The following is a 12,981-nucleotide window of genomic DNA, read 5'->3' on the forward strand; positions in this document are numbered from 1 at the left end:
AGAAATGCTAAAGTATATAGATATAAAGAGTTTTGCAGTGGTTACACTGCATAATTCAGAGGGCCTGATCAGAAGGTCAATTTCCAGATAATTGAAGTAGAGGGCTCATAGTTCCCATCTATAAAAAAGGGGAATAAAGCTGAATGTGAGAATTAGAGGAATTTCTCTACTAAGTATTCCAAGGTGAGATTTATGCAAGCATACTGAAAAAAAGAGGTTCAGAAAGACTGTAGAAAAGAAATTTGAAGAACAAGCTGGATTCAGGCCAAATAGAGGTTGTCAAGATCAGTCACTTTACAACAAATAGTTGAGAAATCATGGGAATAGGACGCAGATCTGTACTTAAGTTCTGTATATCTGGAAAAGTCATACAAGGTGTCCAGAGAAAAGTTTTTCAAAACATTACAATTATATGAGGGTAAATGGAAGATGATACAGAGCAATACATCGTCTATATATAAGTTGTCAGTCAGCAGTCAGAATTGAAGGAAATAAAAGATAGTTTGGTGTAAAACAGGCAAAGCACAAGGATACACATTATCTTCACTCTTATTCATCATCTATATGGATAACATTATAAAAAAAAAAAAAAAAAGTGGCATTAATTTTAGTTCTTTGCTTTATGCAGATGATGACTCCAAAACATCTATTGCAAGTCTCCAGGATTCTCTAACTAAACTGAATAATAGATGTAACAATTTGGTATGAAAATCAGCAAAAAAAACCAAAACTATGAAAATATGCAGGAACATAAAAAAACTTCAGCTACATTCTGAATGGAAATCCAATAGAAAATATTTCAGCTATTTAGGCACAGTTTTTAGTGAAGATGACAAGTTAAATATGGAAATTGACAACAGAATAAGGTATGGTGAGTAGCCAGATAAATTTATATGGAAAAAGGAAGAAATTAGACATAACACCCAACTAGCAGTATACAAACAGTGTTTAAACCAGTTTTAAGTTATGATCTGAGAGTTGAGTTAGAAATAAAGCACTCAAAGATTAGAGATCACAGATATGAGAATTCTGAGAAAAATTAGTGTGTGGGGAGGGACTGATAGAATCAATGGCAGAATCATATTAAAAAGGAAAATATTAGAAAGAAACTTTACATTGTTAGTATTCAAGAATGTGTCAGCAGAACTAATCAAAGGCCACTTAAATAGAACTGGTGAAGAAAGGTTAGCAAAACAGGTGCTAACCATTGCCAAGTGTTAACCATATACAGGTGCTAACCCTTTCCTCTCGGTCTTTTTCTTGCCAAGATTGCAAGAAAAAGACCCAGAGGAAAACCAAAGTCTAGGTGTACTGATTCAGTCAGAAGTGCCTTAGAAGCACGAAATGTTACATATGACAATATTGGAGTGCTCACAAGCAATAGGCTAATTTGGAGGAAAATTGTTCATAGGAGATTAATAATAATGTAAACTTAATTATGTTGTGCTGTCATAATAACCTGAACACTCCTTGACAGTATATATATATATATATATATATCAGGAAATTGATGATGATGTTTAAGTAAGTAGCTTTCTAGTTTAACCTTCAAATTGCTAGGCAGATACAAGCAATCTACTAAAGTTAAATTTAACAATGTAGCTAACTCCACTGTTACTAAATTTTAACTTAAAATTTGCTCAACATTAAAATTCAGTTGTTCTGAATAATGGATAAAGCAACTAAGGCTATGAAGCATGTATACTGTGCCTATAAATTACATGTGTTTTGGCCAGTTTACCTATCTTGAAAGATGAAAAACCTGAGTTTCCTGCTTCTCCCCATATTATGAAACAGAATTTGAACTGGAAAATTTACATATATATTCTAAAGAAACTGGATATTAGCTAAAGAAACTGGAGTACAAAAAGTTATTTTCATCAAAATGCAAATGCATAAGCATTAAATTTCAAATTAAAAGACCTCCATAAATGATTACAAAAAGTCTTTTGAGTTCATACGGAAAATTATGCAATTACAATAAAAGGATTGTACACATTTTCCTATGTTATAATGATAGCATGGATCTTAAAGTTCATTTTAAACGTTTAAAACTTTTCCAAGTGATAACCTTTAATATATTATTACAAAAAGATTGAAGACCAAAATAATGACAATAACATTAGTTGTTTTTTTTTTCTCTACAGGTGTATAAAAAAAAAATCAATATTTTCCTTTAAAACTTTAAACTTAGTCTTACCCTGTCTGTATAATCTTGACTAAATGAAATTTTTTCCATAAGCTTCAACTGAGTTACCAGGATTATATATCCAAGCAAATAAAGAAATAAAGTAACACCACAAGGTACTTCACTTCAAAGGTAACAGGTAAAGAATGAAAAAAAATTCCATAAAATAATGATCCAGTGGTGCATGAGGATGAGTAAATGAGATAATAGGTAACAAAGTTCAACATTTCCTGTTTTTATGAGAGTTCATGGGCACTAGCTATCACTATTGTAACAAACACAAAGCTGATTAGATTAAAGCTCTCCCCTCTCTTCTCTTTTTGAGAAGGATAAAACTGACATAACTAAACTGGAGATGGATAAAACTGATATAACAAAAAGATGCAAGTTTTAGAACATTAAACCTGGTTTAAAAAGGACAGAACAGGACTAACAGAGCCTCCTCATATGCAAGTAGGATAATATCAGTTCTAAGGACTAAGTATTGTGTAAGGCTTTGGATATTTAACCAAAAATAGCAGATCTGTCATAAATATCACACATTCTGTTATGCACTTGAGAGATGATGTGCAAGATAAATTTATCTCTATTATGTTTTAAAAATGAATGAGTAATTTATCCTTCAAAACTAGTGTTATACAGGTGAATTTTCCACACTATGATATAACTATAAAAGATTGTTAAACATTTTCCAGAAATATTGAATTATCTGCAATATTCTGAAGGTGCATTGGCATTCCTATTCACTATTTCTTCTTACACTTGCTGAATAGCACCACCTTAACATTCCACCCAGTTAATACTTTCCTGCTATCATTTCCCCATTTAGGATATTTAAAGTGAAGTTGTTTGCCTTAATATAGAGGTAACTAGTCAAAGAGATGGTTGAGCAAGTTTTGTTCACTCACACTTGAGTAAAAGATTAAAACAAGAATATAATTTGTCATGTATAATTTCTATAGTTCTACTTGGTAAGCTTTTCCATGTAAATTTCACAATTCTCTTACTAAGGTTTTGCAAATTACAGCAGAGAAAATGGCACAAAATGAAAAAAATGATAAGAACCAATATCATTTCTAAATACTTACAATGGAATGCATCAAAAACCAACAGCATGAATTTAAAATTTTCATCCTAATGTGCAGAATTTGTTCCTACCAACTAATCCACAGTTTTACTGTACACGGTAAAATGATTTTAAGGAATGACGATGGTAAGGAGGTCACTGAATCAGTCGATATAGTGGAGTTACTGAGCAAGCACTTTGCAAAAGTATATCATCCAGGTGACATTGAAAAAATGAAGGAACCATTAGTTTATACGGGAATTGTGATGAATGAAGTGGAGGTGAATAGTCTATTACAGAATCTTAATGTGAATACATCTGTGGGATTGGATGGTATACCGGCATGGGTCTTGCGTGAAGCGGCTAAGGAATTATCAGTGCCCTTGACCATGTTGTTTAATCTGAGTCTCGGGTCTGGTTTAGTCCCGAAGGCGTGGAAAGAGGGGAAAATAGTTTCATTACATAAAGGAGGATCCAAGACTACGGTTGCAAATTACCGACAGATCAGCATATCAGGAGTTGTTGTCAAGGTCTTGGAGAAAGTAGTCAAGAGAAAAATACAGGAATGGATTGATGAAAATGAGATATTGTACGGGGGGACAGAATGACTTTGTGAAGGGTAGATCATGCCTCGTTAACTTGCTCAAGTTTTATAACAAGGTGACAGCTGAACTGGATAAGGGTAATGGGTTTACAGTGATACTGGCAAAGGCGTTTGACAGGATACCACATGGAATTCTTATCCGTAAACTACAACATATGGGAATGGATATAGGGTTGGTGAGATGGATAGGTGGGTGGTTGATGGAGAGATATCAAAGATTAGTTTATTCAGGAGTAGAGTCCAAAAGACAGCCTGTGACTAGTGGTATGCCCCAAGGTTCTGTTCTTGGACCACTGCTGTTTAATCTGTTCATTAACGATATAGAGAAGAATCTAAGAGGAACAGTTCATTTGTTCACTGATGATGCCAAGTTGGGTAGGGCGATAGTGAATGCAGAAGATGTCAAAATCTTGTAGGATGACTTGGATAGATTGGAGTTCTGGACTAAGGAGAATGGATGTCAATTTAATGTGACAAAATGTAAGGTTATGCATTTTGGGGTGAAAAGATTAGCAGCAGTATACCACATTGGTGGAACTGTACTCCAGGAGATTGATGGGGCCAGGGACTTGGGAGTGTTGGTGGATAGGGAGATGAAGTTTAGGGGGCACATTGCAAAAGTAGCTAAATCAGCTCATCAACTCACGTGGTTGTTGAAAATTACCTTGACGAGCAGAGACAAGCAAGTTATTGTACCTCTGTACCGAGCCTTGATAAGACCTCATCTCGACTACTGTGCCCAGATTTGGTCACCTAGGTTCCTTCTTGATGGGGAGGAGGTGGAGAGGATCCGGAGGCGAGTGACTAAGATGATAGCAGGTCTATGGAATGAACCATATGAGAACAGGTTGAAGATTTGTGGGTTGCAGAAATTAGTTGATAGGTGGAAAAGGGGAGATATGATTGAGACATTCAAATTGCTAAAGGGTTTCTATAAGATAAATTCAGAGTATATTTTTGAGATCAGGACTGGTGGTGGGAGAACTAGGGGACACCTATGGAAGCTGGGCAAGAGTGTGGTTAGCAGGGGCATTAGAGCTGAGTTCTTTACTTTTAGAGTGGTAAATGAGTGGAATATGCTGCCAGAGTCTGTTGTGGGTGCTATGATGGTGAGTGAATTCAAGGCGAGGTATGATAGATGCTGTGAGAATGTCATATAGTTGTGTGGGCATGATGTTTAGAGCCTCCCTTGATGAGTCTAAGGACTCCCTGGAGTCGCCCGTAATAATAATAATAATAATAAGCAAACAAAACAATTGAAGCAAAACTTAGAAAATGCTCACATTAATTTTTATAATTAACATCTGGCCCCCATGGAGTCAGAGACTCATCATTGGAGGTACACATTATCCCATACGATGCTCATCCAACTGTGTCTTAAACTGTTTCAATGTGTCCACATTCACAACACACACAGGCAATGCATTCCACTCACCAATCACTCTCCATGCAAAGAACCTTCTCCTCACTCCTCTGCTCACACCCTCCTTATATAATTTCCATTTATGGCCTCTTGTTCTATACCCCTCTCCCATTCTATGAAAAATTTCCTCTATGCCAACCTGATAACAACCCCTGACTAGCTTCTATGTCTCAATCATATCCTCCTCCTATTCACAAGGCTTTGCAATTTATGCTCTCTCAATCTGTCCTCGTACTCCACATTTCAAAGACCACCTTTGTGAATCTTCTCTGGACCCTTTCTAACATATTATCATCACCATGAAAACAAAGCAACCAAATCTGTGCATAATTGTGCTATTATTATTATTACTATAATTTTATATAAATTCCTAATTATATTATTGTAATTTATTTTTTATAAAACTAGGAATTTTACTGACCATTTGTTGTCCTATTAATCTATAATGGAGCTTTTTGAAAATAATTCTTTAATTGTAATTTTATATTGTGTTCCATTTTCAATGTATTGGAGATACCTATGATATATAGTTGAAAATTATTACATCTAATAAATTTATTCATCTAAGTTTCAATTTCCATGTTTAATTTTTTGGAGTACATCAACTTACATACCGTCATATTTAGGAATTTAGGGACACAAAACACGTGTTGAAATGATTATTTTACTAATTATTAATAAAATAACCCTTGACGTTTCGACCCCTGTACCGAGGTCATCATCAGAAGGATACATGTGTATAGGAACCAAGCTACATGCTGTTGCACTCTATAAAGGTAAATTAAATCTACGTTGTCAACTAATCTTTTTCTTAGCCTGACCTCTAGTGATAAAAAAATGATATAATTTAACAAAAAAATGAAAACTATAATAAACTCTGCTAAAGTCCTCACGCACTAAGATTCTTCTGGAATTGTACAGTTCATATTGTTATACTAAGATTTTCCTCTGGATTTGTAGAGTTCAGGTTGCTATCGAATGTTCTGAAAAAAACACTTCACCAGGTCTTCTTGTATTGAGATTTTTCTTTGTGGTTGCTATGAAGGTTGTAGATGGGTCCTCCACATTCTTGGAATGGTTAGACCATCGTTTTTATTCAGATTTGGATTATGTTTGAGCATTTCGCATGCCTCTTTGATCCTCTCGAACCAGGTTTTGGTGTGGTATAGGGACTTGGTACCTTTCCAATCAATTCTGTGGTATGTTATATGTGCATTGTATTTTGTAAACCCCTGGGTGGGCTAGATGTGGGAGAGAATCCTTGGAAGAACTGAGTAGGTGTCTTAATTTTGTCGGGGGTTTAAAGGTGGTTTTGATGTTGTATTTGTGTAGTGTTCGGTCTATTCTTTTCGAAATGTAGCACCCCCTTTCACCTTGATGATGGCTGCGATGCTCCATGGCACTCCACGAGGCACCAGAAGCGTTGGGGAGCCAACTGATCCATGACCACTGCAGAGCCTCCCACAATGCACGGAGATTGGTCAGAGCAGGGTCCAGGGCACGTATATCTCTCTCGACAGCATCCCAGATGTGTTCAATAGGATTGAAGTCAGGGACCTCAAGGGCCAACCAAGCATGCTCATGTCTGTGGAGTGTTCATCCACCCACTCGGCCACAATTCAGGAGCAGTGGGCTGGTGCATTGTCTTGTGTAGGTGCAGAAATGGGTGTAGATGATCTGACAGCAGGTCCCTGCATCGTTTGCCGGTGAGGGACGATGGTAGATGTACCATGGGGACCCATTTCATCCCATGTAAACAGTCCCCATATGACGATACTGCCACACCACCACCGGCCTGAATTGTACCCTGCTGGCATGAGGGATCCATCGCTTCATGTGCTTGGCAGCACTCGTACCCTGCCCTCGGCGTGTACCAATATGTACCTCAACTCATCAGTCCAGGCGACCTTTTTTTTATGCATTGGGAGTCCAATGGCGGTGTTCCTGAGCCCATGGTAATCGTTGTGACTTGTGACGTGCAGTGAGCAGAGGTACCCTAGTCGGGCGGTGGCTTCTGTACCCCATAGTGAGATGGTTCTGGATGGTGTGGCTGCTCACATGTCATTGTTGTCCAGCATTGAATTAGCAAGTGATCTGCAACACTGTGGCCTGTCTATCTGCTGTTACCATCCGAGCTAGCCGACGGCGTCCCTATCATCGACACGTTGTAAACCACGGCAGTTTTCCCTGGAGGCTGTGGTTTTATCCGATTCCATGTACTCGCGGTACACTCTTGACACAGTGGCCCATGAAAAGCCCAGTGCCTGCATGACTTCGGAGATGGAGTGCCCCACATGTCTGGCTCTGACAATCTGGTCACGAATGAATTCGCTATGATCTCGAATCTTCCCAATTCTGTGCTAGACTATTACTCAGGCGGTCAGTACAAGGTCTGACGACATCCCTGTCACGTGGCACTATTCCATTCGCCAGGGCGACCACAGCACCATTTTGCCAACAAGGCAGGTATCTCTAATTCAACTGCTCGTGCGTGCGTGCGTGTATTCAAAAATAATTCAACAAAACTATGGGGAAAAAAATCTAACATTCTCAAAAGTGATAGGAAAGGTTATCAACAATCAGTTTCTTCACCACCTAGAGACTCATCAGTTAATTACTTATCACCAGTATGGGTTTCACTATTCTTTTCCACAGCACACCTCACTAACACCTTTGGACTCGAGCCATGGAAAGATTTAAAGAATCTAATCTCATGGAGAGCAATTGATGAAGTCTAGCATTGTGGCCTTCTTTCTAAGCTGCCATCCTTACTACTCTTTGTGAGTGGATTGCCAGCTTCTCTGATCCGTGCGCGTGTGTCATAGTGGATGGTTCCTCTCATCTGATTTTTTCCCATCAATAAATACTAGAGTATCCAAGGGCTGTGTGCTTTCACCTACACTCTTGCTCCTATATAATACTAATTTTTTTTTCCCACCAACATCCGATCCTATTCATATCATATTTACTAATGCAAAGTTTTATAAAACTTTGTTGAGCTTTAAGGTTTTCTAGACATTTTCAAGGGAAGATAATTAGTGAATTTTAATGCTACCCAAAATATAATCCTGCCTTATTTTCCAGAAGACCATGCCTCAATCTTCTTCACTTCTGATAACACTCCACTTGCCAACCAAGATGAATTTTCTCTTCACCCATTCAGCTCCAAACTATCACCGCTGACCTATCTTGGCTCAAACTCATATACAGCCTCTTCAGCCTCCAAGCAGCTAAGTGTTCTTTTTGTTCTAAATACGACTTCTCTGCTTCCCTCTAATCATGTATAAACATTGGAAATATCAATATCCATCTCCCATTCGGCTCCAAACTCAAATCCACTTCTCATCCAATTCAATATACTTCTGTCCTTTGGAACAGTCTTCCTGATACTATTTTCCCAATGCATGTAACCTCCAACTTTTTCAAGAAACAAATTTTCTTCTCTAATCACTTGTCTGTGGTACTGTTGTATAATATGGGGGGGGGGTCTGGAAAGTTCTGATAAACACCTAGAACAAAAATGATATTAAAGCAACTGATATATCCACAAGAAAGAACATAACAGGATAACTCTCATGAAAATAACTCTGCTACTAGTAGGTTTATTACCAGAAGGGTTATTGTTAACTTTTTTCAGAAGTACATACGTAGTAATAAATCCTCAGAAAAAGTTATGTTGCATTCAAATCACACTTAAATTACAACTATTATTTCAAAAACAATGTAGTCATTTTCTATCTTCTGTTATCTGTCCTTTCTCTTTCAATCTCAAAGCTGATAAATGTTGCAATCTGATATTCTAATAGAACTGCTTTGTTGAAAAGCTTGGCTTATGCAATTAGAGATAAGAATTATAGGCTATAAAAGGGCAATATTGGTCTTTGGACATATTAAAATGGTATGAGTGTACATATGACACTGTGATATGCTGGTAATAATATTACTATCACATTAAATGTATAACCTAATTATATTGATGACTGCATGGGAAGATACCAATTACCAATAACTTTTAAGTGATAAAAATGGAAGGCAAATTAAATTACATTTCACTGTTATTTCAGATGTGAAATTCAATCTGTGTGACATAATTTACTGTACATGACTGTGTAAATAATTAAAATAAAATGAAACCACAAACTGAATAAAATTTGATTTGAATAATGACACAAAAGCACGGTACTTTATACAGAAAATTTGTTAGATCCTTGTTAACATGAAGATTCCATATATATTTCTCTCTTTTTCCTACTATTAGTGTGAGATTATGGGAGAGAATTATTGCAGGATTAAGACAAGAGTACCAACAAACAAAGATAATTATGCCGATCGAATCAATCATTCGATGCTGTTGGCACACTCTCCCTGGAGGTGTCACAAGAGATTATAATAATAATTATAATAATAAAGAAGGGGTTTTTCCATTGTTTAATACCTTTTTAGATCAATCTCAAAGCTGATAAATGTTGCAATCTGATATTCTAATAGAACTGCTTTGTTGAAAAGCTTGGCTTATGCAATTTAACTAACAACAATACAAAGTTAGATCGATAAACAAAAAGTTACACAGAATACAAACTACAAGCTAAAAGATAGGAAACAAGTGATAAAGAGAAAGCACAGTACGAGAGGAAATTATGCCAAAAGAAATTTCAGAATTTGCTAGTAATGAGAATAGAATGAAGATCAACTGTGCATTCAAATCAATTTACATCACAAATGTGTGAGTCCACTTTCAACCCAACCAGTGGATGCAATGTAATGGTAAATGGAGGGGGCTGTAAACATATAGGATCCCTTTATTCTTTTAAACTAAAGTCTAAAAATGTTAGTGATAACATGTTACTAGTTGCTACATGCCCTAAATTTCTAGTAATATAATTCATTTGAGGCCAGCAATTGCTTAGCATGCAGCTATTTTGTGCACATTTTGTCTTCAGGAAGTAGATAAAGATATTATTATCCCCAGACCCCATGTCAAAAATCATCTAGGAACACCTTTTGTCAAACCAGCTCATCATACACCTTAAACACACTCAAATTCTCTGCAGACACCACACTCTCAGGAAAGGCATTCCAATCATTCACAACTCTGCATGCAAAAAACCTGCTTCTCACTCCCTTGCTCACATCCTCCTTATACAGCTTCCAGGAATGACCTCTGGTCCTCCCCTGATCTCCACTATTTTCTGCAGAACCTCTCCAACACTGATCCTATATATCATATCACCCCTCTTCCTTCTATCCACTGGACTCTTAAATTACATCTCAACCTTTCCTCATATTCAATATTCCAGAGATCAGAAACCTTAGTCAGTCACCTCTGGATCCTTTCCAACATTTCTTCATCCTTTTGAAAACCAAGTGACCAAATCTGTGCATAGTACTCCATGTCTGGCCTAATCAAAGCCTTATATGATGGAACAAGAATCTCCTTACAAGTCATTCCTAGAATTCTTTGTGTTGTCCTCACAATTTTGGCAATGTGTCCCCTAAATTTCAGATTCCTATCCACTATCACCCCAAGATCTCTTATCTCCTCCACCTCCAACAATATATCCCCACCAAGCATAAATTCTACATCCCATCTTTGTTTGAGAAATTTAAAAACCTTACAATTTGCAACATTGAACTTGCATCCCAATTTCCATGCCCATTCACTCAATTTATTCAAGTCTTCTTGTAAGGCCACAATGTCTTCTCTACTCTTCACAGTCCCAACTTTGAAACATTTGAAAACAACTGAATATCCCCATCCAAATCTTTGCCAATATCATTAACATACAGGTTAAACAGCAACATACAGACCACTGAGGCACACCACTAGTGACATTATTTTTCCTGGATATTGCTCCCCCCCCCATACTTGCTGATACCTATCAGATACCCAGTCTACAATCCAATGCACTAATAAACCCAACCCCATCTGCTTTAGTTTGACTATCAACTTATCATGTGGTAATCTATCAAAATCCTTTGCCAAAATCTAAGTATACTACTGTGTATATCCCTCTCTCCTCTGTCCAAGGAAGCCATCACCTTATTATAATAAGTAGATTACTAAAACATGACCTCCTATTAGCAAATCCATGCTGTCGATCAAAGATAATACCATGGTTGTCAACCCAATTCTGGATCATAGTTCTCACCAGTTTCTCCAACAACTTAACCATAACATCTAACACACAGATAGGTTTATAATTTGATGCTTGAGTTCTATCACTTATGGATAAAATTGAGTATCGTGCAGTTATAAAATTCTTTGTAAAAGAAGGTCTAACACAAAAGAAATTCATTCAAAGTTCATAAAAGTTTATGGACACTCTTCTCCTTCGTTTTCAACAATTAAGAAATGGGCTGCCAAATTTAAACGTGGCCATACCAGACTTGAAAATGATCCATGGGAAGGATGTCCAAAATGTGTAACACCACCAGAAATTATTGATCAAGTGCACAATATGCTATTGGATAACCAGCGAGTTAAAGTGTGTGAAATTGCTGAGACTAGGCATTTCAAAAGAACGTGTAGGATATATTTTGCATGAAGAATTGCAAATGAAAAAGCTTTGCGCAAGACAGGTGCCGCGTTTGCTCACAGCAGATCAAAAATGCACTTGCATGAAAATCTCTGAACAGTGCTTGGAGCATTTTAACAAGAATAAAACTGATTTTCTGCATCAATTTATTATTGTGAATGAGACTTGGATTCACCATTACACACCAGAATCCAAACAGCAGTCAAAACAGTGGACAGAAGTCAGTTGGTTCAGTGCCAAAGAAGACAAAGTCAGTTCCACTAGCAGGAATGGTCATGGCATCGGTGTTTTGGGACACTAAAGGCATTTTGTTTATTAGTTATCTTGAAAAGGATAAAACAATAACCAGGGAATATTATTCTGATCTTTTAAGCAGACTAGGCGAAAAAATTTGTGAAAAAGACCTGGTTTGCAGAGAAAAAAAAATCTTTCATCAGGACAATGCACCTGCCCACAAAGTTGTTTTGGCAATGGGAAAATTAAGGGATCTGCACTATGAATTGTTGGAACATCCACCCTATTTCCCAGATTTGGCTCACTCTGACTTCTATCGCTTCCCAAAACTAAAACTCTTCCTCGCTGGTCAGCGGTTTTTTTTTCTTCGAATCAAGAGGTGACTGCAGTTGTAGAGGGGTATTTTGCAGATCTTACTGTGAACCACTACAGGGACAGGATAATGGCACTGGAATAAATATATTAGTCTTAAGTGAGATTATGTTGAAAAATAAAAATAATTTTGAAATTATAACTTCGTTTTTTCATTGTTAGGCCAAGAACTTTTCAGACCACCCTCATATTTCCCTCTTGCATCTCTACTTTGTATGGGTAGAACTCTTTCTCTACCATCGATAGCACTCCCCCCTCCTATTTTACCCTTTCTATCCTTCCATCTCTATTCCTGTCAGGATGTTGTCCTCATCCAAAGATGCCTTGCTTATTCCAACAATTTTTGGGTGAACAGACTCAATTAATGCAACCATTTCATTTGCCTTGTTTCTTGACTCAATTAATGCAACCATTTCATTTGCCTTGTTTCTTACATTTCTAGCATTTGTATACAAACAAAGCAGCTTATTCCTGGATCTACAGCTAGTTCACTTATCCACTCATTTGATGCGACTTCTCCATGCTTAACTTGAGCCTTTCTTTTTCTCCTTATTCATC

The 12,981-nt window shown here is 37.1% G+C and overlaps 1 protein-coding gene across 2 annotated transcripts in view; it reads right to left on the reverse strand.

Moving 5' to 3' along the window:
* Rab32 (RAS oncogene family member Rab32) overlaps positions 1-12,981 on the reverse strand; it is a 92,745-nt gene that overhangs the window by 50,839 nt on the left and 28,925 nt on the right. Inside the window, exon 1 of one of the 2 annotated variants that reach the window (XM_090407724.1) lies at positions 2,201-2,313. The exons of the other annotated variant lie outside the window; for it this stretch is intronic. Coding sequence (XP_090263850.1) covers positions 2,201-2,239 — 39 coding nt within the window. The 5' untranslated portion in view covers positions 2,240-2,313. Of the gene's footprint in view, positions 1-2,200; positions 2,314-12,981 lie in introns of those variants that run through there. 2 annotated transcript variants of the gene reach the window in all.

This window comes from Typopeltis vanoorti, chromosome 17 (assembly GCF_054136105.1).
Source record: "Typopeltis vanoorti isolate ZY-2024b chromosome 17, IOZ_Tvanoo_1.0, whole genome shotgun sequence".
In the NCBI taxonomy this organism is placed as follows: domain Eukaryota; kingdom Metazoa; phylum Arthropoda; class Arachnida; order Uropygi; family Thelyphonidae; genus Typopeltis; species Typopeltis vanoorti.